General features: G+C 37.4%; 1 protein-coding gene across 1 annotated transcript in view; it reads right to left on the bottom strand.

Moving 5' to 3' along the window:
- Window positions 1-27,107, bottom strand: part of ATG10 (autophagy related 10) — a 222,651-nt gene that overhangs the window by 64,312 nt on the left and 131,232 nt on the right. Inside the window, exons 4-5 of the mRNA XM_065875113.1 lie at window positions 26,040-26,178; window positions 12,178-12,275 (exon numbers count right to left, since the gene is read on the bottom strand). Of these exons, the coding sequence (XP_065731185.1) occupies window positions 12,178-12,275; window positions 26,040-26,178 (237 nt within the window). The remainder of the gene's footprint in view (window positions 1-12,177; window positions 12,276-26,039; window positions 26,179-27,107) is intronic.

Here is a 27,107-nt window from a genome sequence, read left to right as displayed (position 1 = left end):
CAGGGGGAACAGCTCAAGCACAACTGTGCCAAAACCAAATTTTCAGTTTTAGGAGATGTTCTTCAGGACCCAAATGGATAGTATTTTGAAAGTATTCAAAATGCTAACCCTTTTATTGTTTGGAGGGAGGTGTATTAATAGTAACCTCATCCTGGCTGGCCTGCTCTGATACAATGTTACTATCAAATATTCCACTCCTGTCTTGTTATCTGGGTGAAGTGGATGACTGACAACTCCAGCTTGCAAAAATCTTGCCATCCAAGAGCTTATCTTCCATGCTTAAAGGAGCAGGACTTCGTGCTTCCATGGATTCTGCTCAATCATTTGTGCAAACCTAATAAAGCTTACAAAGAAAAGCCTCAGCCCTGCTTGCAGGTACTCCTACGGGCTTCTCTGGACGGCAGAAACAAGACTATGTCTTGGCAAGAATGCAAAGGAGACCCTTTACTTCTGACCATACATCGACTTCCTCGGTGTCTAAAATGTATGTGCCAATCAACTGCGAGAAAAACCTACATTTTTTTCATCAGTAACTTTGGTGTTCGATTGTTTGATACATGTCTCCAATCAGAAGTCTGGTTGACATCAGATTGTAACATGTGAAAGAGAACAATTATGGCCAGTGTCAGCCAGCACTTAGGGAAAGGGTTCTTTAATATACTGCTGGTGGGAGGAGTTAGTACATCTTTTCTGAGATTGACATGGGAATATCTAACAACATCTTTAAAAGTGAATGCTTATTGACTCACCAATTCAACTTCTAAGAATTTATTCCAAAGAAATAATCTGACAACTGCATAAATTGTATGTACAAAGATGTTCACTTAGGAACTGTTTATAATACAATTGTAAAAGAACTCAATGTTCACAACATAAAATTGGTTAAAACAATTATGGTATAGCTTTAGAATGGAATTCTAAGCAGTGATTAGAAGGAAAATTTAGATGTATTTAAATATTGGCATGAAAAGATAGCTGTGATGTAAATTTCAAAAAAGAACCAGACGCATAGTATGATCTCATTTGTGTTTGTGTATATTTATATATAATGTATACATATGTGTGAATATATATTATATATATAATTATATAAAAAAATATATATATAATATTTCTAAAAAGCCATACACTGGAAGGTTAACAGTGGTAATTTATAATGCTTGAGATTGAGCAATTTTTATTTTTTCCTTATGCTATTCTGTATTTTATTAAAAGTGATCCACGGGCTTCCCTGGTGGTGCAGTGGTTGGGAGTCCGCCTGCCGATGCAGGGGACACAGGTTTGTGTCCCGGTCCAGGAAGATCCCACATGCCGCGGAGCGGCTGGGCCCGTGGGCCGTGGCTGCTGGGCCTGCGCGTCCGGAGCCTGTGCTCCGCAACGGGAGGGGCCACAGCGGTGAGAGGCCCGCGTACCGCAAAAAAAAAAAAAAAAAAAAAAGATCCATATGTATTACGTTTTTAATCAGGAAAAATATGTTATTAAAAAATTTTATGCTCAAGTGATAGCACTTTTATTTGAAAATAGTCCAAGATATGTACTAAGATTCATAATCATACATAATCTCTAAACTTTCTTTTTATCTTGTATCAATAATGGAATAGGCAAACCGATATGCCTTTAGAAGACAGGTGGGCAAAGTAAGTGAAATAGGGTATAAGGTGATAGGAAGGGGAAGTGACCATGATTAACTACAGAGCACATAACCAGTCCAAAGGCTTTCAAATTCAAAAAAACTTTCCAGGCACTCAAAATACATCTACAGGCTGAATTTGAATGGCAAGCTGCTAATAAGGACCTTTACAGTGTAAATCTACACACATGCAGAACATTACTATAACTCTTCCACACAATTACAACTGAACATCACTCCCTCTCCATCTTCTAAAGGTGGCTTAAGTAGTATCTATAAAGGAGATTATATTTTTATATTTGTAAAATTATCTTCCTAAAATTTAATATAAGAAAAAGGTTTGTCTCTCTTGATAAGCTTTCATTTCATAACAGAAGGAAAGCAACATTTAATTGGCTTTCCCTTTTTTGCTATTTCCCTATTTTGTTCTAGAAAGCTCAGATATGACCCTTAGTCTAGGTTTTCTGTAAAACTGTCTTTTCCCCTCTATCACTTAGTTCTTACTCACTTGCTTTGATCTTTAGAGTATATGTATTAATCTTACATTTGAGTGTATGTATATACACGACTTTAAATATTTTTGAAATTCAGATTGGACAGAGGGAAGTAGAAATTAGTTAATGTACTGAAAAAATAACATCAGCATGCAATAAAATAATTGCAATGACTTGCAAACACACTTTATATACTTTGGTAGTATCTCTATTTATTTGCCAAATTTTAAACTTTGAAATATAGACTGCAAATGTAATATGGGGAATTTAACAGCTGACACGGAAAAGAACCAGGTAAACAACAGGTGAAAAGAAAAGGCAAAAGGGATAGGAAATAGAATTTTCTTTAAAGGTGGAATATTGTATTACAGAATATGAATGTGCAGCAACCACTGTGCCAAAGATAAGATAAAACAAATAGCATCTTTCTTAGGAAGCTTATACCCTTACAGATATATGGATAAGCCTGTCTGCAGAGTCCATCTTCCATCCCCTCTGGGTCCTGTGCCTGCCTTTCCACTCCCCCAGGCTTGTCTACCTGCTTCTAGCTGCTGCTTTACAGCCCACCCATCAATAACCTCTTTCTCAAAAACTAGAAATGAGAATATAAATATTCCTCAAACTTGAAGTTTTGGAACTAAGATGTTTATTAAAAATTAAAAATCGATGGGAGGTAATTATCAAAATGAAATGTGTTAAGATGAGTAATATTAAAATTAATTATTAAATATTTTAAATGGTATTTTATTTTCACATTTATAAGCTGCTCCCTTTTTTTTATTCTTAGTTATCTATTTTATACATATTAGTGTATATATGTCAATCCCAATCTCCCAATTAATCCCACCACCACCAACCCCCTTCCCTGCTTTCCCTCCTTGGTGTCCATACATTTGTTCTCTAGATCTATGTCTCTATTTCTTAAACTGCTCCTTTTTTAGGAATAAAAGTTCTAAGGATCAATGAAATGCTGGAAAATTCTTTAAAGAAAGCCCTCATATAAATTCAAGTCATATGCTGAGTCAAAAGTGCAACTTTGATGGCAAAAGGCTAAGCAATATTCTTCTCAACCAGATATACACATAACAAAAAACATTAACTAACCAGTCTCTTGTTTTTATTGTCTACTGAAATAAAATTCAATTTAAAGAAATAAGACCCACATATAAATGAATAAGCTGGCTATTATAAGAAATACATTCCTTGTTTAACTATGTGTCTTGAACTCTCATTGAAATGGAATAAAATAAAACATTCTAGAAATTAACTTAGTAATCAAAAGCTGGATGAGAAAGTAATATTATATCAATGCCTAAATAGCATTTAGTATGAAGTTAAGATTTTCTAAAACACTCCAGGGTGTAAAGTCAAAAAAAATTTGAGAAAAATTAAGTATTTAGTCAAAGATAATGAGAAAGAACTTTCATGTACCCCTTAATATAAGGAAAGTCTGAGGAACAAATAAAACTTACAAAAATGTGTTTTTTACCCCCAAACAAGAAAAGCACAATAGATTGTGAGTGACAGAGGATATTTCTGAATTGATTTTAAAAAAATGAATATGGAGAGTGAAGTACTCTGATGATGTATGGAATCCACAGCATCAACATTCAATAAACATTAAAAGTCATAATGCATGTGCAGATTGACAATCTAAAAGTAATTACCAACAAAGGAAAAGAGCACTGTCATCATTACCCCAGGATACCAAACAAAGTGACACACAACGAAGCATTCACTCTCCTAAAACAGGGAAGTGTGGTAGAATTACTGAGTACTGTTAAAACATTGGAGGGTTTCTACAAAAAGTCTGCAAGATAGATATAATTACTACAGGATTATAAACCTACCCACTAAGGTGACGAATTAATGTCCAGAATAAATACCTAGAAACTCAGAATCAACAAATTAGTAGCAAATTACAGAGAAAACAATCACATGATGTCTGCAGTCCCATTTAAATAAAACTCTACTGTGAAAGAGCCAGCAGTGGAGCTGGCAGTGATTCTGAAGCAGCAGCAGCAGCAATCCATAAAGGCTTCTTAATTTTCTTGTCATTTAAGAATTAAGCCACTTCCAGTTCACACTGATCCTACCAGGTGCACTAAATTGATGTCATTATGAGCCATCAGGAAATACCCACCGAGACTTACACCAACACTGAGAAGTTTTGTTAAACAGCTGGGTGTTTTAATTGATTTGTATTATTTAAAATAGGAACAGTTAAAAGTCAGTTATCGGATGTTGTGTAAAAGAGATGCCTAGAGACTCTAGGGAGACTGAGTTCAGAAGAAAGCCAATCACTGGAACTTCACTTGAGCACTTAAGATTATTACTAGAGGAAGCACAATTAAATCATCAGTTTATCAGCCATCATTATAAATCACCAGGCAACATATCAAGCTTCATTATTTAAGAATCCTTAACCAGTGACTTCCTGCATCACTGAGAGTCAAAAGCAATCTATCTACCAAAGGGTACCTAAGGAGTTTTAGATTTTTTATTGTGTGTGTGTCTCTGTGTGTGTCTCTGTGTGTGTGTGTGTGTGTGTGTGTGTGTGTGTGTGTGTGTGTGTTTGGTTTTTTACCCTGAGAGATTTATCATGGAAATATGAAAACTCACTGAAATTAATTCTCATACCTTTGCATGTCTTAGACATGCTAAAATCTTCACAATGAAATTAGTGGTATTTGGGGCATACAGAATGTGTATTCAAGGCTCCTCCTGGTCCAGTTCTCTCACAGCACTTGTGTGGGATCACATGAGTTTCTTTCCACTTCTATCCACCCAAACCCATTCATTTACCTGCACTTGGACAGCCTTCCCCAGACATGTAAAATCAGAAAACAAGGTACCTCAAAAGTCTTAGTTTTCCAAATCTAAAGCACACAGTTCAGGTGTTAGAAAGAATATATTTGAAAGGAGATGACACAGGTTGAGTTTTGTGTACAACCCTCTCTCTTACTCTTCCTACCAACTCTATGTAGATGCTGCCATTAATTTTAATGGAAAAATAAGACACGGAGAGTTTTTGTAATTTGCCCAAGGTCATACAGCTAGTAAGTGGTAGTGCCCAAAGTTAAATCCACTCTGTCTGGTGCAGCACCTAGATAAGGACTCTGGAAGGGGACAAGCCTCCTTGGAGAATGCCCAAGTCTGAGCATCAACTTGTCATATCAAAAAGCAAGAAGTCGGGCTTCCCTGGTGGCGCAGTGGTTGAGAGTCCGCCTGCCAATGCAGGAGACACGGGTTCATGCCCCGGTCCGGGAGGATCTCACATGCCGCGAAGCGGCTGGGCCCGTGAGCCATGGCCGCTGATCCTGCGCGTCTGGAGCCTGTGCTCTGCAATGGGAGAGGCCACAACAGTGAGAGGCCCGCGTACCGCAAAAAAAAAAAAAAAAAGCAAGAAGCCATCAAAGCTACTTGGGTTGTATCAAAATAACTCAGGAGCCAACTTAGAGACTTACATTGGCCATGGAAATTCCCTGGCAGTCCAGTGGTTAGGACTCAGCACTTTCACTGCTGTGGGCCTGGGTTCGATCCCTGGTTGGGGAACTAAGATTCCACGAGCCACACAGCCCAGCCCCAAAAAAAAAAAAAAAAGAGAGAGAGACTTACACTGGCCAAAGATGAGACAAACCAAGCATCAATAAAAATCACTACAATGAATTGAAATACATAAAACATTTATATCCATGACTCCATAAAAAAAACTTTCTTGGTCACCTTTGGAGGATGCTAGAGAACCAACTCATTATCTTGAAAGCTAGAACATAAAGAGAAAGAATCAAGCATTTATCCTGCCTTTTCTATACAAAGCACACCTCAAGTAACTAAGCTGGTTAGGGAAACTCTGTCATTACAGAAGTAGTCCAGCTAATAAATAACGAATGATAGAATTAGAACATTACCATTTTGCAACCCCTCTAATGAATTAATGGATCTAGGCAATAATCATCAATGGCTGCTAACATCACAAAAAAAGAGCAAAAACCAAATATTATGTGCCTCCTTATAAAAGTACCCAGAATCACAGATGAAGTATTCTTGCCCTAAAATACTAAACCTGAATCTGATCAAGCTTCCAGATCTAACTAGGAGTATATATAAAAAATAGGGAGGAACATAGTAAACACACCACAGAGATACAATCAAAAAAAAATCCAGACTGCAAATACTACAGGACAAACAACCTTTTTTCTTTAACAAAACCTACAAGAAAAAAAGAAAGGAAGGAATGAGAATTTTAGTTTCAAAAGTCTTGAGATGTTAACCATGTTAATGTGTAAACCTTATTTGGATCCTGATTCAAAGAAACTATTTTAAAAAAGAAAAGGAAGGAAGGGAGCGAGGAAGGGAGAGAGGAAAGAAGGAAAGAAGAAAGAAGGAAGGAAGGAAGGAGGGAGGGAGGGAGGAAGGAAGGGAGGAAAGGAAACAATTGGGGAAATTCAAACATTTGCTTATTTAATGATATTAAGAAATTATTAACAACTTTAGTTGTGATAACAGAATTGTGGTTATGTTTTTTAAGAATCCTTACCTTTTTAAAATAATTTTTTTTATTTTGAGATAAACGTGGATTCACACACAGCGGTAACAAATGATACAAAGAGATCACTCATACCCTTCACTCAGTGCCCCCAGTGGTAACATCTTGCAAAACAATAGTATATTATCACAACCAAGACACTGACATTGATACAGTCGGATACAGAACATTTCCACTGCCACAAGCTTCCCTTGTTGCCTTTTATAACAACACCCACTTTCCTCCTACTCACAACCTCTGAAAACTGCAATCTATTCTCCAATCTATAATCTTCTCATTTCAAAAATGTTAGCTAAATGGAATCATATACTAGGCAAAAGTTAGGGATTGACTTTTTGCACTCAATAATTCTCTGGAGATTCATCCAGGTTGTTAAGCGTATCAATAGTTGGTTCCTTTGTATCGCTGAGTAGTATCGTGCTAAGGAAGTACCACCGTTTGTTTAACCATGCTCCTAAAGGACTTCAGAGTTGTTTCCATTTGGGCTATTATGAATAAAGCTGCTTTAAACATCTCTGTAGAGCACTTATCTTTTATTCACTTTTATTTTTTATTGGAGTATAATTGCTTTACAATGTTGTGTTAGATTCTGCTGTACAGCAAAGTGAATCAGCTCTATGTATACCTACATTCCCTCCCTCTTGGACCTCCCTCCCACCCACCCCACCCCTAGTGCCACCCATCTAGGTCATCACAGAGCACGGAGCTGAGCTCCCTGTGCTGTACAGCAGGTTCCCACTAGCTATCTATTTTACACATGGAAGTATATATATGTCAATCGTAATCTCCCAATTTGTCCCACCCTCCCCTTCCCCCTCTGTGTCCATATGTCCATTCTCTACGTCTGTGTCTCTATTCCGGCCCTGGAAATAGGTTCATCCATACCATTTTCCTATATTCCACATATATGCGTTATTATATGATATTATACGTTTTTCTCTTTCTGACTTACTTCACTCTGTATGACAGACATCTCTACAAATGACCCAATTTCATTCCTTTTTATGGCCGAGTAATATTCCATTGTATATATATACCACATATTCTTTATCCATTCACCTGTCATTGGACATTTAGATTGCTTCCATGTCCTGGCTACTGTAAATAGTGCTGTAATGAACATTGGGGTACATGACTCTTTTTGAATTATGGTTTTCTCAGGGTATATGCCCATTAGTGGGATTGCTGGGTCATATGGTAGTTCTGTTTTTAGTTTTTTAAGGATCCTCCGTACTGTTCTCCATAGTGGCTGTATCAATTCACATTTCCACCAACAGTGCAAGAGGTTTCCCTTCTCTCCACATCCTCTCCAGCATTTATTGTTTGTAGATTTTTTGGTGATGGCCATTATGACCAGTGTGAGGTGATACCTCATTGTAGTTTTGACTTGCATTTCTCTAATAATTAGTGATGTTGAGCATCTTTTCATGTGCCTCTTGGCCATCTGTAAGTCTTCTTTGGAGAAATGTCTATTTAGGTCTTCCACTCATTTTTTTTTATTGCGTTGTTTGTTTTTTTGATATTGAGTCCTTATCTTTTAAAGATACATACTTAAATACTTATGGATGAGAAAATATGATGTCTAGGATTTGCTACCAAAAAATTCCAGATTGGGTGAGATACCAAAATAATAAGATTGGTCATTAGTTTGCAAGTACACTATACTATTACCTCTACTTTTATATTATGTTTGTAATTTTCCATATAAAGTTAAAAAAAGGAGATGGTAAGAAAAAATTACTTATCTGATACACTTATATGAAGATATGTGTATTTACACGTATCTTTGAGTAAAATTGAAAGTATGATTTCTTATCCTCTAATTTTAACTCATGCCAAGATTACAGGAGTTCTTTACCTAAAACATAGAGCCCACACCTTCCAGTGATTATTATTGTAACACTCACTGTACCAAATTTAGGCAGATCGAACCTAGGCATCTGTTCACTTTCTTCTTCTGGAAGTTCTTTATTAGGCTGCAGGGTTGAGATAATAGGTAGTCCGTAATGTTGGACAAAAGCAGGTAAGTAATCACCATAATCAAATGTATGAGATTCATGAGTGGCTTGTCTTCAAAACAGAGAGTTCATATCTGACATGAATAGGTCCTTATCATCAAGACAAATGCTGAGAGAACAGAAGTGTGATTATTAAAGATGAAGAGCAATAAACTATATGAGCACTGTCACGCCTGAAAATGAAGTGAAATGCATGTTGTATTAAGCAAAGGCTACTTTTGTTTTTAAGCCACTCTGGAGGACAGGATATTATTATCATGTTCAGTCTGCAACCTAATGGTTCTTTAGAATAATCCTGCAAAATGGTATCTACCATTTGATGCTACCAATATTCTATCAGCTCATTCTTCCCCAGTGCTGTATCACACCCTCCCCTTCACAGCACTGAGGACACCCTATTTTTTCTCCACATGGAGCCTTACAAAATTGAGGACACACTCTCTCAAAGATCTCAAGCAAAGAACAGCACATAAATAGCAACCCATTAACTAAACTGGGATTAAAAGCTAAGACCTCCAAAGTAAATATTCATAATGACTTTCAAATACCAAGTTAGTACAATGACAACAAATGAGTTTCCCTTGCTAGGTCTTCAATGCCTGGACATACACTGAGATGAGCAGTTCTAAAGCTTAAACAAAGTGTGTTATCAAAAGTGGGGATACAAGATCAATCCCAATAAGACAAATCCCAAAGGAACATCTAAATGTTATAGTTATGTTGTACTTTGGTTATATCAAATATCCCTCCCAATAAGTGGGCCTCATACTTGGTATTGAGATAGTAATGCTTATTGTGATAGGATTTGATCATTACTACCATGCTTTGACAAGTAGGAAAAAGATGATCTGCTAACAGGCTGTCTGTATGATGCTTAAATGCCTGGAAACTAAAAAATACTAGTCAATTTCATTAAAAACTATCAACATACAGATTTGTTCATGTGGTTGGTTTAGCAACTTAGGAATTCCATCAATGGAATGAAATCTATTGGCAACATCATATTAGGTAACTAAGAAAATATGGTTGACCTCAAAATCTTATTCATATGTCACAAGCCGGAACAGAGACATGTGGAATTAAAACCCAAATGACATAGACCACGTGGAATTGTGCTATAGCACAATTAATGATAGCCATGCTAATGACAGAAAAAAGAAAAAAATAAGAATCGGGCTCAGGTGCACAATGTTAAACGTGACTGAGAAGGAGCAGAGAAAAAAGGCTCTGAAGTTAAATACCTATATATTTTTGGATGCTCCCTTCCTCTATCCTTTGCCATCTTCCTTGACTCTCACAACCAAAGATTTTCTGGGTCCTGTGGATTCTGACTCTACATTTTTGGACAGTTTGTGGTCACTTACAAGACACTGGAAGTTGAAACGCTTAGCACTTACCTTGACATACTTAAAGGTTAATCTAAAACACTTTGCATAAAATAAAATGCGCTTGCCAAAAATCTTTATGATGGATTTGCTTATATATCTCATTATATTATCTTTCTTCATAGCAACCACTGATTCCTGGTCTACAGAAATGGCATTTCAGAGGGGGCCATTTTTGTAAGCAGAAGTAGTTTCCGAGAAAAGGAACATATGAAAGAACGAGGGGGATATATAAAGATAGAACAAAGGCAACAGGGAAAGCATGAAACCTGGAAAGAATTCCAAGAACAAACTGCACAAAATGGGTTTGGGGAAGTGAACAGCCATGCTTGGCAGGAGCTGAAACTGTGTAGCATGGAGGCGTAGGAGAAAAGCTTGAAAGGGCTGGTAGGACCCAGGGAATGGCAGCCACTGGAACGCCAGCAAGGCATTTAGACCACATACCATAGCCCCTTGGACAGCTATTGCAGGTTTGCACATGGGTAAGATAAGAGCAGCATTGTTAGGAAAAATTGACTAGAGGGAAGGAGCAGGGAGGAAAGGAGCAGAAGACCAAAGTAGGAGGTTTTACTAATTGTTCCAGATGAGGCAACAGGGCTTGAACTAGGAAGGTGACAGTAGGAAGAGAAAGAAAAGGATTAATTTGAGGGGCAGTGTGATTCATATACTTAAAAACTAGTTTTGTCCTCAATTAAAACCTAGAAAATGGTCATTTGCAGTCATTGCCAAAGAACTACTTATGAGATGCTAAGGATTCTTAAGTTGATTGGGAGGTAAACTGTCATTATTGTGATCAAACACGTAAGAGGGCATAAAAATTCTATTGGCTGAGGGCTTCCCTGGTGGCGCAGTGGTTGAGAGTCTATCTGCCGATGCAGGGAACATGGGTTCGTGCCATGGTCCGGGAGGATCCAACACGCCGCGGAGCGGCTGGGCCCGTGAGCCATGGCCACTGAGCCTGCGCGTCCGAAGCCTGTGCTCCACAACGGGAGAGGACACAACAGTGAGAGGCCCACGTACCGCAAAAAAAAAAAAAAAAAAATTCTAATGGTGGCTGATAAAGTTATTTTTAAAGGAAGCTTTGATTAAGCTTAACAGAGGCTGGGAAAAAATAAGATTTTTGATATAAGTAAAAATTATTTTTAAAGAGAACATGATTGGTTGAAAGATGATGAGTATTTTTAAATTTCTAAAATAATTAACTACTGATTTTAGCAGGGCAGTAATAATGACTTATATGATTGACAAATCTATTTTTCTCTACTTTTGCAAATCTATTTTTTTTTTTTTTTTTTTTTTTTTTTTTTTTGCAGTACGCAGGCCTCTCACTGCTGTGGCCTCTCCTATTGCAGAGCACAGGCTCCGGATGCGCAGGCCCAGTGGCCATGGCTCAGGAGCCCAGCCGCTCCGCGGCACGTGGGATCCTCCCTGACCGGGGCACGAACGCGCGTCCCCTACATCGGCAGGCGGACTCTCAACCACTGCGCCACCAGGGAAGCCCGCAAATCTATTTTTTATATCTACTTTTGTAGATCTATTTTCTCAACTTTTTCAGATCACTATTGCAAATTTATTATTAATCAAAAGTTAATTGTTTTGCAAATGCACCTATTAGTAAAATTCTGAAGCATTATAGGTGACACAAGCTAAATCATCTATTTCTTAGTGTATATGCTAACTTTGTTTCTATTCTCATTTACTTAATACATTTTTTTTTTGAATACCTACTGTATGATAAATACTGTGCTGGTGCTGGGTATACAGTGAAAAGGGAAAAAAAAACCCAGGGTCTGCCCACATGGGAGTACACAGTATAATGGAAAAGACAGACATTAAATTTTTTTCAAAAAAATCCAAATCGATAATTTAAACCTGTAAGATGCACTATGAAGGAAAATTACAGGGTGCTATGAGGGCTTATAACAGATAGGCTAAACCAAGCCTGGATCTGGGAAGATGTATTAAAGGAAACTGTCTTTGAACTGAAATCTGTAAGGAAGTAGAGGAGTGAAACAGGAAAAAAAAAGTAGGAGAGAGAACTAGAAGAAAAGACGAGCACAGGGTAAGAATCACATACAATACAATGAAAATACTCTCTAACCTGTTGGGTAATAGTGTCCCACGGTCCATGCAGCAGCCGAGTCTTATAGCACTCATGAACTCCTTCCCATATGTCCTTCAGAGCTAAAGGGCTTCCATCTGTGAAAGTGCATGGTAAAGACTGCCAGTTAGTAATCCATTTGACACAATGGTGCTTGATGTCTATCTAAAACTACTGAAAGAATATTATGATTTAAAAAAAATCTTTACTACTACACACACCATTTATATATCAAAAGAGTGCTATATGAATTACTATTTTCTTCCTGAGGGAAATGTAAACATTCAATCTTGTCCCCTTTGTAACCATCTAACAGTTAAATTATCTGCTCATTTATTGCCTCTAGGAATTTTTCCAAATAAATAAGATCCAAATGTGTTTTAGAGAACTGATAAATAGAAGCATCGGCAAAGGACCAGGTAGACTCACATATTCACAAGGGTGTACTATAGATACCTCTGAAGTCTTAATACTTCCTCTAATCCTTAAATCAGAGACCATACACATGCTTCTTTCACCCTTTTGTTGGCTGAATATCTGTAATGTTCAAATAACTCTGTTGGGTACCATGGGGAATAGAGAGGAGGAAAGCACACAGTTTCTCCTAGTAAGGAGTATTTCCTTACTAGGGAAATTATGACAAGTACATCAGTAAATATTGATACTAAAATCCTAGGTAGAATGGTCAATGCCAGAGGAAAGCTGCAGTTCTCTGAGAGTCCAGAGGAGGGAGACATTAACACCCACTGTTTGTGGCAGGTGGAGAAGAGATCTTAGGGGTGGAGGGACTTGAGAAGGACTTGGCATGAAGAGATCAGTAAGAGCTTTAGTGAACAATAAACCTCCTTTTCTTTGTTTGAGCAACTTCGATTATTCACCTATATTCGTAATCACCCAAATAATGTATTTTACGAAGAATACTATGACACAAGGTTAAGTAAAGTGGAGAAATAGACATCTAGGTTCAGAAAAAAAGCAGAAAGAGGGAATTACCTAAGGACTTTAAAACCACACACTGTTGAAAAGAAGGTGGTCTTAAATTAGAATTTAGTGCTACTTGGCCCATTTAGAGCTAACCAAGTCCTCAAGACCTATGGGTGTGCTCTTTTCTTTAGGTAAGTGGACAACGTCATTTAAAGAAGACTCATCAGCATATTAGATCCAAAGAAGTATTTGGTCATCAGGTACAACAAAACTTGGGGAAATAATCTACTCAAAAGCCCCCCAAACCAAAAGGTATTGCATTCAGACTTATGGAGTACAAGTAAAGATGTGGGGTGTAGGAGAAGAGCACAAAATTTGAAGTCCGGGCTGAGTGTGAATCCTAGTATTGGCACTTATCCTGTATGTGACTGCAAGGTATTTTGCTTCTTTTTTTTTTTTAATTGAAATATAGTTGATTTACTATTTTGCTTTTAACTTTACCTGAAAAAATGAGGATAATAATCCTTTTCAAATCGTGTTCCTGGGACTCCCCTGGTGGTCCAGGGGTTAAGAATCTGCCTTCCAATACAAGGGACGCGGGTTCGATCCCTGATCAGGAAACTAAGATCCCACATGCCGCGGGGCAACTATGCCCACGTGCCGCAACTAAGAGAGACCGACGCAGCCAAAAAAAAAAAAAAAATCCTGCTCTTGTGAACAGTTTATATCAGTGAACACACCAGGACTGTGTCACGCACATAACAAGAGTTCAATATATATTAGGTATCTCCTCCTAGCCCCCATTGCACCATTCCAGTAATTCTCATACCTTAAAGCTAAAAGGTTCATTTATAGACCATTATTTCTTAGAATTTTCTCATGTTGCTATACCACGCACATTGTGTTTGATACAGTAATATACTAATACCATAGGCAGGGCATTTCTCATGTTTGACCTGAAAAGTTGAACTTTTCTCAACCTTTATTTTCAATAAATAGCAATAGAATATTTTGATACATTTTCAATAAGTATCTTCATCTTGGCATTTATCTGGTGGCAGGAAACCATTATCTTGTGATAAATTGTTTTATTCCATTGACATTTCCATGTCTGTAAAATGAACAAGATTTATTCATCCAATTAACATTTGAATGTCATGTTTAGCTACAAGTTTAAAACAAGCTGCCTTCAATATCTGTGTTATATTATTTTCTGAACACATTTACAGAATAGGGCCAAATTTTAATCTCAAGCACTACACATCTTCAAAATATGCACATACACGTGTGTGTGTGTGTGTGTGTGTGTGTGTGTGTGTGTGTGTGTGTGTATTGATGTTGGAAGAGGGGAATAGCATCTTAGGTACGTCAGTGTCAAATAGCAAATGAAATAATCAAATTATTAAAAGGTGACATGCTTTTAAAATAATTTTCAGGTGTCAAAGTTAAAAGAAATCAAGTTGTAGGATAATAAAATATTATAGCTGGTATAATTACTAATTTTATAGATAAAGCGACCAAGGTCTTGGGAAATATACATCTGCCAAAATCATGTGCCAGCTCATGACTGCACTGGAGCTGGAATCTCAGGACTCACAGTTCAGTGCTCCTCCTGCTATTCCGTGCTGCCTCTGAGGGTGAAGACTGCATCTGTCCTTTCACCACAGCAGCCCTGCTGTGCAGTTCTAAGCCTCACTCACACACTGCAAATGCTTTATATATATTTACTGAATAAATGACACGTGAAAGGATGCTTTCCTTAACTTTATTTCCTCTAAGACAGGGAAAGGCTTTGCATACCTAGAGAAGAATGCTGGGTTTAAAATCTGGTCATCAGTAATGATCTCAATTTTATTCCTTAAAATATTTCAGCTAAAAATCTAAGGATGGAGTAAATGGTTTGGCTATTACCACTGTCAAAACCCTGCATACCCTGCTGGAAACATTCATACAAAATAATCAGCAGCCTAGCAACAATGTGGAGAGACCCAAAACAAATGTTATAGGATATTTTCATCAGATTTGATGCTAGAATTAAGGGTATGTGTCATAAGTTTTCAGGCAACACGTAATTTAGAGAAAAAAATTTAACACCTTAAATATAAGAATTAAAAAATGACCTGGCTAGCTCAGAATAAGAGACAATCACAAGGAATAAAAAATAAGTTCAAAACATAGAAAGATGCATGATACTCTTTTATGTATGTCTATAAGAGTGCTACCTGCTTGCTACAAAGAGAAGAGTGTTTTTTAAGTGAATGGATGTGATTGGATTCTCTAATGTGTTTAGAAAACTGTTTAAAAACACACATACTAATGATGATCAAATGAGTGCTTGTGCAAGTTACTTTGACAAGAGTGTCAATCTCTCCAGTTTCTGCCAACCATTTACACTACGGAAGATCTGGGTAATATAGCTTTGTCTCTCACATACAGATATGACAATAATGATTTAATGAAGTATGATGTGGATTCTTTTCCCTAAGCCCTCATCACCGGTTTCCCTAGTCATAGCTCACACCTTCAAGAGAAAAAACATACAAAAGTTAGTTTTGTGATCCTGTATTCAAAGACAAAAAATGCTGACCTGATCAGCAATATCTTCAAAACCATGACATATGCAATTGACATGCAAAATATATTCAAATATGACTGTATTACAGAAGCAAAATGGAGGCTTCACATATCCCACTGAAATCATTGAAACGAGATAGTCAAATATATTTTTTAAATCACATCATAAAACCTTAAATATGGCAGAAACATGAAGAATTTTGTGATTTTGAATCTATCTATCTATTTATGAAAACTGAAGACCCAAAACTTAAAATTAAAATGTGGATATACACTATTGATACTATGTATAAAATACATAAAATACAACTGATGGGAACATACAGTAAAGCACAGGAACTCTACTTAACGCACTGTGGTGCCCTAAACGGGAGGGAAATCCACAGGGCAGGGTATATAAGTATATGTATGGCTGATTCATTTAGCTGTGCAGTAGGAGCTAACACAACATTGTAAAGCAACTATACTCCAATAAAAATTAAATTAAATTAAAATGTGGACATAAACAAATACTTGGTTAAACTCATGAAACATTATTTTGTGCCTTTATGTTCAGCTGAAGTTATCTTCAATCAAGAACTTTAAGCCCTGTTTATAGGGTCTATTTTTTCCGTCTGGCCTCAGTCAGAGGAGACATAAGCATACTCAATCAACAACTCCCTAGTTTCAGACCCAAGATATTCGATAGCACCAATTTCAACATGCTTAGAAATCTCATTAATCACACTGAAGCTGAGAAGCTCAGTAAAATCCCTTGCATACTTGAAAAAGAGAAGTAGAAGCTGAAATAATTTCAGCAGCAACCTACAAAGTGAGCATGGTAAATTAAGGTCATTTGTTTCACAAGTGTTTATTGAGTGCCTACTATGTGCTTCTATCACCTGGAATGATAATACACATTTGAGCTAAAGGAACCCAGCAACCTATAATAAAATGTCAATGACAAAAGAGGCAGAGACATTGGATGAAAAATAGAATAATTAAAAAGTACAATCTTTAGCAACTGCCAGTAGCATTTAATTTAACATTTTCATATAAAATCTCTCAATTGAATAATAACCTACATGTCAAGTAATCTATATACTACTCAAAATGTTCAGCTTTCTAAATTAAATTTCTCAGGGCTATTAGTTTTCATGAATCAAATAACAGCATGAGATATTTCACTAGCACTACCTAACGCTAGTGCAAGCATGCTGAAGTCACCTTTAACCTGCGGTGCATGCTTTCACTAAAACTTCATAACTCTTAAAAAGAAGATTAGAGAGAATATAAATTATTTAGAGTAAATGTAAGAATAATGTTCTGAATGTGGTCACTAGAAATAAAAAGGAAAGGGTGGATTTTTCACAATGAAATATGTCATTACTCAATATATTGTCTTCAAGAGAGCTTTGAAGTCTATAAAAATTCATGTCACACTCCACAGTAAGGCAGAGATGACGCTCCATCAAACGGGAAAATTCATTTTTGCTTCAGTGAGAAAATTATATTGTGATATGAAATGAGTGTTAATTGTTCATGTACATTCTCATCAGCTACTCTGCTGGCTAATTCTGTAATTTTTATTTATTCCTACATACATTTTTTGCATTTTGAGTATGAACCTCAAGAAATCTGAATGAAAATTCCAAAAGTACAGATTATGGCAACTTCTCTTTAATGTCTCTTAAATTTTGGTTACTGCACTTTGCAGTAAAATAAAAGGCTAAAGAGTTTGTCTTAACTCCATAGTTTTCTATGTAGCCTTGAATAAATAAACCGTTTAACCCCGCTAAGCACTCAGTTTGTATGACTGTACTTGAGGAGAGTAACAGTTCCTATCTTACAGTGTTATTGTGAGGGCAAAGACACAGAACTCAGCCAGCATTACTGGAAGGTACTACATGCCAAGCCCCACTTTACGTATTAGCTCACAAACCTTAAAACTCTATAAAGTAGGTATTATTATTATTATCTCATTTTTTAGATGATGAAAGAAAGGAAACAAAAAGTTCAGTAACTTCTACAACGTCACATAGTAATTAGCAGAGTGAGGAATCAGAACCAAGGCGTTCCAGCTCCGGACTCTGCATTCTGACCAGTACCCAGGAGCTCTTTGTAAACTATAAAGTGATACACACATATTAGTTGTGGTGTTGTTGGGTTTTCTTTTGCGGTACGTGGGCCTCTCACCGTTGTGGCCTCTCCCGTTGCGGAGCACAGGCTCTGGACGCGCACTCAGCGGCCATGGCTCACGGGCCCAGCCGCTCCGCAGCATGTGGGATCTTCCCGGACCGGGGCACGAACCCGTGTCCCCAGCATCAGCAGGTGGACTCTCAACCACTGCGCCACCAGGGATGCCCCTGTGGTGTTGTTTTTGTTGTCACTAGTAGTCTCTACCAGCATTGCCTAACCTAGGGGTATCTAGAATTTTGCCTTTCCTAGGTTTCTTAGTAGGCCAGGCCTGCCCTTTCCCTCATCAATGCATGGACAAATCCCAAGTCCAACCAGGGCCTCTCTTGATCCCTCCAGCTCAAGGTAATCTCTGCCCTCTGAGGCCTGGTGGTAATTTTTCCACCAGCTTTATTGAGATATAATGGATTCGTAGCATTGTGTAAGTTTAAGGTGTACAATATGATGATTTGATATATGTATATACTGGGAAATGGTTACCACGATTAAGTTAGTTAACACATCCATCCCCTCACATATTTACCATTTGTGTGTGTGTATATGTGTTAATGTGGTTAGAACATTTAAAGTCTACTCTCTTAGTAACTCTCAAGTATAAATACAGTATTGTTAACTGTAGTCACCATGCTGTACATTAGACTCCCAGAACTTATTCATCTTATATCTGAAAATCTGTACCCTTTAGCCAACATGTTCTCATTTCTCTCACCCCCACCCCCACCCACCCACCCAGCCTCTGTCAACCACTAACCTATTCTCTGCCTGGTGACAATTTTTACCTCTCTTATGGCCCTTAACATATTCTACTTGTTACAGTGAATTTCAAACCTGTCTTGTTTCCCTCAGTAGACTGTAAGCTCCTTGAGGGCATCAATCATCTCTGATTCCTTTATTCATCTATGCATTCCAGAAGCATTTTCATGTCTTGTGCATAAGTATTTTCCAATGCTTGGATAGATGGATGTTCAATATTATTTCTAGAGCAATAAGCACAATTATTACTAAGAATAAAGACTGAACAATCATGATTAAAAATTCATTGATTAAACGCTTTTCATTTATGTAAAACCCTCATATAAATCTATAGTGTTAAGTAGATGAAGATAGAGTGAATATTTGATTTTTCAGCATCCCAACATAGTTCCTACTTGGGAGATAAATTCCAGAATAAGTGGTAGGCAGAACCCCATTCCATACCACTAAAGCCAAAGAGAGGCAGACATCTTAACACTTGTGCCTTCAGTTGACTCTACAATCTACCCTTCCAATAAATCCTTTTCTGCTTTATCATGGGAAGGTTCAATTATTTGCAGCTAAGTATATGCTAACCTAACTAATACACCCCAGATAAATGGTTTATAAGTCTTGCTTAATATTTATCAATTTTCAAAATTATCATCCCCAATGCTTTAAATGTCATATATTTGTCTAGTAATTTTGAGTGGAAAATAAATGTAAGACATCTTTCAGTTACATGAGAAAGCTTATGTACGTTGCAATCCATCTTTATGAGAAATATGCCCAACAGCACAAAGAGGAGTAATTTGGGGGTCACCTTAAACTGTCCACAAACTGTGTTAAGAACTTACAATAATGCAGGTGATGCTATATCCTCTCATTTAAATTAAACACTTAACCTAGTAGAAGTACACACAAGACCTTCTTCAAGAATCTCTGAATCAGAAAATGTCCCAAGGGAAGCAAAACTGGGTCTACAAGGTACCCGAGACACCAACTCTGAGATACAGCTATTCATCAGAACTCCGAAGACCACATCACCAGATGAATATCTACATTAGGTCTGCCGGTTCTAAAGCAGAATGCACTCTACTTTCAATCCTACCCAAAGTGTTCTGAGGTTTGGATTCCAACCTCTTGCTCTGGCACACCAGTACTCAGCATTTTGGACTCCTGGCTTTCTTCCAATCTCAGTACCCCACAGAACATGGACCTGTTAACACCTGCAGCAGCACCCTGACTATCCATCCAACTTGATCTTCTTCCCATGATCACCTTCTCAGCACAGCACCTAATATATGGACTTAACGAACTCTGCTTTGGTGACTTTAAAGGAGGAGAAAACCAATATACTAGTTTCCAGTTATGCAGTGATTTTCCTCAGCATATTTTTTAAATAAGCTAATGAGTTTTTGTGCTGTGCACACAGTAGGCACTCATGTACATTTTAATGGATGTTTCAAACAGGGCTTGTTTTGTCAAGAGTAAGCAAAGAAATGTTTCTTCTTTATGGTCCACAACACATTTATTTGTCCAGGAAAGCTAAAGTATAGTCCCTTATTGGTAAGAAAATAAATTTGTCTGCCTTTTCATGTCCTCTTCCTGTCCTCTGAATCCATGTAAAATCTGTTGCTTTTTGTGTATGTGATGCTTTGTACTAACACAGGTTTGAATAAACCTTTTAGCTAATTAGGTGTCCCTGTAGTTTTGTTGCACCTTTTCTTTAATACATTTTAAAATTAGGGTTTGACTTTTCAATGGGATTCTATCCCCATCATGTGTTCTAACCCAGCATCCTACTTGTACCCTAATTCCCCATAATGTTTCAAACATTTACCTGGTTCGACAAATAATTTCATTAAATTCCCTCTATTACTTAAACTTTTCGGTTTGAATATATTTATACTAGTTAAATAATTTTTCATTATTTTTCTTAATAATTTTCACTGTTTGCTCTTCAAATTTCATTTCAACCCCTAGAATCTCTTTTTAATGCACTAAAATTCATGTTCCATTGCATTATTATGACTTTGGCTAGACCTATGGTTTATTTAAATATAAGTGGCATATATGAACTTTCTTAAAGATTCTCTACTACCAAATAAGACTAAATTGTCTGCCAAGTCATTTTCTATTTCCTGGTCATTATAATAATTAACTAGAATCATTTTTGCTTTAATCTTTAAGTACCCCTCTAATCCACCTTTCTTTCCTGTTCAACAAGCAGCCTTCACTCTCACTCTATTTTCCCTGAAAATATGTTCCTTCCAGTTCATTCTATAAGAGACTATTAAAATTTTTTTTAAATATTTCTAACAACTATACCAAAAAACGCCAAATTCCTTTTCTTAAATTTCACTCTTCATAATTTCTTCTCATCCTTCATCAATTCTCTCTCTGCTCTACCCAGTCATACTTCCTGCTCTAGAAAACCCCTCCTTTGATCCCATTCACTTTTGCTCAACCTCTTTCACCCTTTCATTATACCCTCCAACCCCATCCCATCCATTATCTCTTCCATAATTTTACCTCAACATATCTTTCCAACCACTTCTTCTACAATTTGGAATAGAGGTTTTCCTCAAACCAGCCTCTCATTGTTCCCCAAATACGCCATGCTTTCCAGCCCTACAGCTTGGCACTCACCTGTCTCCCCTTATCCAGTGCTTTTCCCAGCCTCTTCAGAAAAGCCAACCTGTTATGTTCCCTTGAAAATTGTTGGGCAGAGCTATGAATATTTTACTTTTATTCTCCAACTTCCTCCAACCCCCGTCTTTCCTGTTTTCCTGTCATTTTCTTCTATACGGTCCAAAGACTCCCTCCGGTTCCACACCAGGGACAAGCCTCTTCCTCCTCCTCCCTGATGATGTATATACTATTCTAATTCCAACCTTTTCGTTATTCTTCCTTTGAGCTGGGCTTTATCTTGGTTTGGTCATGCTGCCTTTAAGAAGGAATTATTCTCTGGCTATTTCTCCTGCCCTGTTTCTCCATGAGCATCATTCAAGCATATAACAAGTGGATAAATCTTCTACGTGAAATATCTGGGTTACATTTTTAATTCTATACTCTTACTCCCTGGGCCAATAATAGAATGGATCTCCAGAAAGAACAGACATTCAGTTGCTGAATGGAAGAAATGTTGTTTCCTTCCCTATTCAAAAGCAGCCCTTCTAACTAATTAAAGAAATATGTCAGAACGGTTCCCAAGAAGAACCCATATGTCAGCACCAAAGAATTAAATATTTTGAAAATGAGAAGAACCACTTGGCCTATTTTTCAATAGAGATCGCAAACAAAGGAAAGGAAGAGAGACAGGGAAGAAATTAATCAGAATTCAAGCTGAAATAAATATAGAAATCTCTAGTTGTAATGAAAGGTAAAACTAGGTAAGCTTAGGAGTCTGGTGAAGCCCAAAGCCATTATGTATATTTCTAAGGTTTACACCACATTTCTAACACTTACCATCAGCTTTTGACCAAGTCAAGCCCTCAAAAGTGAACACTGGGACATAAAAAGGTGCTGGAATGATGAGCAGCAGCTAGAAGCCTTTCGCACACTACAAATAATTCTTTAACGTGGTGCGCTTCAAAAATAGTTGGGGGAGGGCTTCCCTGGTGGCGCAGTAGTTAAGAATCCGCCTGCCAATGCAGGGCACACGGGTTTGAGCCCTGGTCTGGGAAGATCCCACATGCTGCGGAGCAACTAAGCCCGTTCGCCACAACTACTGAGACTGCGCACCTAGAGCCTGTGCTCCGCAGCAAGAGAAGCCACCGCAATGAGAAGCCCGAGCACCGCAACGAAGAGTAGCCCCCGCTCTACACAACTAAAAAAAAGGCCACGTGCAGCAACGAAGACCCAACGCAGCCAAAAATAAATAAATACATACATTTATTTAAAAAAAAAAATAGTGGGGGAGAAAAAAAGGTGGGCCCTTGAAGACAAGAGTGCTTTGTGAGAATGGACTTCATAGACTACAAAGCACTGTCTGAATGTAGGCTATTTATTAGTACTTGAGAGAAGTGCAATTACCTCTCACCCACTGCTGGGTAGCAAATGGTATTAAGCGTGCCCCACCACCTCTCCTAAACCTAAAATGGCAAGAGTGGTTAGGGAAAAAAGAGTGCTCGGAAGGACTTATTTCTTCTCTTAAATTCATGTTAAACCCTAGGGAACGGAGTTCCCGTATGGCCAAGTAGTAGAAATGTTTCTGCGTATGCCCAGAAACAGAATGCTGTCTCACCTTAGCTGTCTGCCTTCAAGGATCAAATAAAAATATGTGTTTATAGAAGTGCTAGCTTAGATGCTCACCTTTGAGTCCTCAGGACTTTCTATTTTCCCCAGTCAAGCATTCCTGCTGTCTCTGGGAAGCACCAGACTAAAGAGTAAAGATATATAGACGGTTTAGGTTCTGAGTTTCCTGGAGACAACAGCATTACTCCCTTCCATATAACTCATCAGAAAAGTTCAAATAAGGCACCATCACAAGGGCTATATGCAAAGATGGCTAGATTTCCATCTTTGGGCTATATGCAAAAATGGTTAGAAATTCCTGCTCACTGTTTCATTCAATAAATACTTGTTGATACTGTGGGTATAAAAATGAGTAAGACAAAGAATACATATGTCACATATGTATTACACACACACACACAGAGCTATGAATAAAGTTTATAACTCTGTAGATTGTAAGTACTCACTATTAATTTCCTTCCTCCCTCTTTTTACCTTAAACCCCTATCTTCTAGCTTACCATTTTATAGGGGACAAGTAAACAAATATTTTTCTGATATTGTGCAACATGATATATAATATAATGTGATATGATATGACATGGGGGTGACAACAGTAAGTGGCATGTAAGCTGAGTCTTAGACAGTAGTTGGCTTGGTGGACACTGGACATATCAAGGAATAAGAGGTAATCACAGTCCAATGATATGCATTTCAAGAAACAGAATAAAGATTTCCTCTGGCATCTAAGCCAGTCGATAAAAGAAAAGGTAATGTCAATTTAAATGGGAATTACTTACCACTTTCTTTACCTAAAAAAAGAGGTACTGAAATAAAATTTAGAGCAAAGCAGAGAAACTAATTTTTACTGAGTCAAATGCAAAAAAAAAAATCCTAAATATCTGTCAAAAACAAGGCTAAGTGAACTATTTTTGAAGCAACAAAAAAAGACCCCTGAGCAAGAAATTTTATAGCCATCCTTTTTCTAGGTCGGAACTCTCTTAGAATGAGACAAAGAAAAATCTGGACCTGGAATAAGAGGAAGATGTTAGGAATCCATTCACCACACTGACAGAGATTTGTTTAAGAGATGAAGGGCCAGAGTAATCACGTAACAAATAAAGAGGGAATGGACTGAGGGGAAAAAAGGAAAAATTCTGACACCAGAGTAAAGGCCAATACATTTTTAGAATACTCATTAGGTTAAGTTAGGTAGAAAAGAGAAAACAAATTATTAGACTACGATAAAGGAAAGAACCATTTTTCATGTTTCTTCACAGGAAAACATTCAGTATGCTTTAAAAAAATTAAATATGGTATTTTAATGTACCTGAAAAACCACTAAGTGAATTCCGGAATCAAAAAATTCCTAATGCTCATTCTATAGAACACAGAGTAGGGAGGGTGGAGAACAAGAAATGCTTCCACACAAAATAAATGACTCATTTTGATTTCCTTTATAAAAACATAAATGAAGAGCATCTTAAAAATATATAAATAGGATCCAAAAAGGCTAGGTTTTTTTTTGTTTTTTTTTTTTTAAGAAATAGAAAATCATCATGAAGAAAAGATCTTAGGAAGTATACAAATTTCATTAAAATATAATTGGATTTGCAGGAACAATTACTGTGCTGTACTGTAAGGGGAGCTGTTGGCACATAAGAGCAAAGTACACGTATGAGCTCATCCGCCGGCCTCGGCAAGACCCACTTCCAGCTAGAAGCAGTCATGTTTCAGCACCTCCGATTCCCTAATGCTGACAAGCTAAACAACTTGTTTTGTCTCTGGGAGCTCTTCTCTGGTGATTAACTGCTTATGGTGAATACTAATTATATGAAAGTACAGTATTGAAGAAGTAGTGTCCTATTTCCTCTACCTGCAGCCTTGACAGGGCTTTGAATCCAGAAGGTACTGGGTAGAGCCCTTGCAAACCAAAACCTAGAAGGACATTTTTCTTCCCTCTGGTAAATATATGTATCCCCTTCTACTTTTTAGTATAACACAGCTCACTGACAAGAAACTTCCTTTAACCTCTGGGCTCCAAACCCAATAGAATTACAATAAAGTGAGTGTTTTAAAGGCCTGTAATAATCATACGGATAAATCTACAGCAAGAGTTTGTGAATTGGTGAACTATCAGTGTCCTCAACTCCCCATGTTCCATGTTGAAAATTTACCCCAAATTGTCAGTTCTTAGGAGCTGTACCTCAGAGTAAAATCTTCTCACCAGGGAGTCTATGAGAATTTGTTCTTGTGTTTTAAATCCTAAGTACTTGTTAAACCGCCAACACTGCAAAATTAGAGACCATTAAACAATATAAGGCAGCAAGTGATTAAATCTACCAAATACACATTCAAAGCAGCTTAAGCTACTTTTTAATTAAAAATAAAATATCACTGGCTAAATTCAGATGTCTTAGCTATCCAGAAAAGGTTAGGAGCCTGTTCAAAATGCAAAATGCTGCTGATAAGTCCAGACAGAAAAGGAGAGATAGAGTAGGGGTGGGCTGGGGTTGTCTCTGAGCCCAGGGTGGAGGGGCCTCAAGATGTTGACCCGGTTAAGTCGCAGGACATGAAGGGGGGGAGTCCCGGCTGCGCTGCAGGGTGAGGGCTCCACGCGGCTGCTCATTAAATAAGCTTTATTAGCCAAGGCCTCAGAGGAGACAGGGTGTTCCACCTTCTTGGCAAGGGGGATGAGTTGAGTAACAGCATCGCAGGAAGCTGAGGTATTGGAGATGTATAGATGGCCGAAGGAAATGTTAGTGCTATTTTTAAATATAGCTTAAATGGATTGATAAACAGTTCCTGCAATAATAATTTGTGCTTGGGGAAGGAGACATGGGGACTTTTGAGTTAATGGGATCACTTGAGATTGAAAGAAATTTTTACTGTAAAGTTAGAAGTAAATAAACATTGTAGCTTTAAGTTGTTCCTCCTTGTTTAAAGTAAAGAAAAGAAAAAGGGCCAGGGGGCTTAGTCAACGCTGGGCAGGAGGCCAAGAATCTGAAGATCAGACTTAAGGCTGGGATGATATCATTCACTCTGAAGTCTTGATACTCTTTCTAAAGCATGAGAAAATTTACTGGTAAAACCTTACCTCACCCACAGTTTTCTTATTTTTAACTCTATTTTTTTCTCTCAAGAATAATTTTCCAAATCTGCTTTCTGCCTTATATGTAAATGCTATGAATTTACATTTAGCTTCCAACATGGTCTTACCTAAAAAGCTTGCCCTAAAGTAAAGCACAGGCACTTGGTAGCTGCAGGAATATAAGACATGATACTCATATTTAATCACTTCGGTTGCCGTGGTGGTCTCCGTCACCTCAAAATCATCCAGGGATGGCTCTAAAGCCTCCTGAAAAAAAGCAAATACAAAAACTAAATGTGTCTGTCAATAAAAAGAAGTCCTTTAACACAGAGAGAGAAAGATGAGGTTTTCTTCTTGCAAAATAACAGTTAAATAAATATAGGACCATGAGGTAAGGAAAAGGGAGTTTCCCACATTAATGTTTAACATTTGAGTCCTGGGTAAATAGTAAAACCAGAAAACAGCATTAAGTAATTCCAGATTGTTTTTGAGAGACAAAGCAGCTCTGGGTAAAGAAACAGGAAGAAAAAAAAAAAAAAGAAGTAAAAAGATCTATTGCAACAGCCACTCTGAAAAATCTTTACTGTACAATTTTAGCAACAAGATGATGACTATACAAGCTACCTTCTTCCTTACCTGTGAAAGCTAAAAACATCCTAACAATTGAACAAGATACTGCGAAATGTCCCTAAAGATTCTATTGTACTTGCCAAAAGGTGATTCACTGTGTGCTGAACAATTCCCAGTTCCATTTTGAATAAGAAAGCTATTTTGCAAGAGGCTGAATTTGTTAGGTACATTTCAAAACCTGAGATGAATCTGTTTTCTTTATTATTGTGTTATCTTTGATACATTTCTACAATAAATCTTGATTTATAATAGAGTAGATGGTAAATATTAATGTCAACTTAAATGAGGTTTTTTAAACAAAGATGGTTCTAAGCTAGTTCACTTCTCACCTAATCATTCTCCACTGGTTGATTTTTTAATATGTGTGGGGTTTCTTAAGAATGTATCTTAACGTTTGGAAGCAATTAATTGGAACATGTTGAGTCAGAATCTGATTCCATTCACATTCACTTATTTATTTGGGCTGAAGAATTTCCTTTGACATTAATTTAGTAGAAGGAAAGAAGCAGGTTGGTTTGGCTCATTTCTCCCTCTCATTAAAACGGTAACAACAATGAACAATCGGG

The sequence above is a fragment of the Phocoena phocoena genome, chromosome 3 (genome assembly GCF_963924675.1).
Source record: "Phocoena phocoena chromosome 3, mPhoPho1.1, whole genome shotgun sequence".
NCBI lineage: Eukaryota > Metazoa > Chordata > Mammalia > Artiodactyla > Phocoenidae > Phocoena > Phocoena phocoena.
This window is presented reverse-complemented; position numbering and strand designations above follow the sequence as displayed.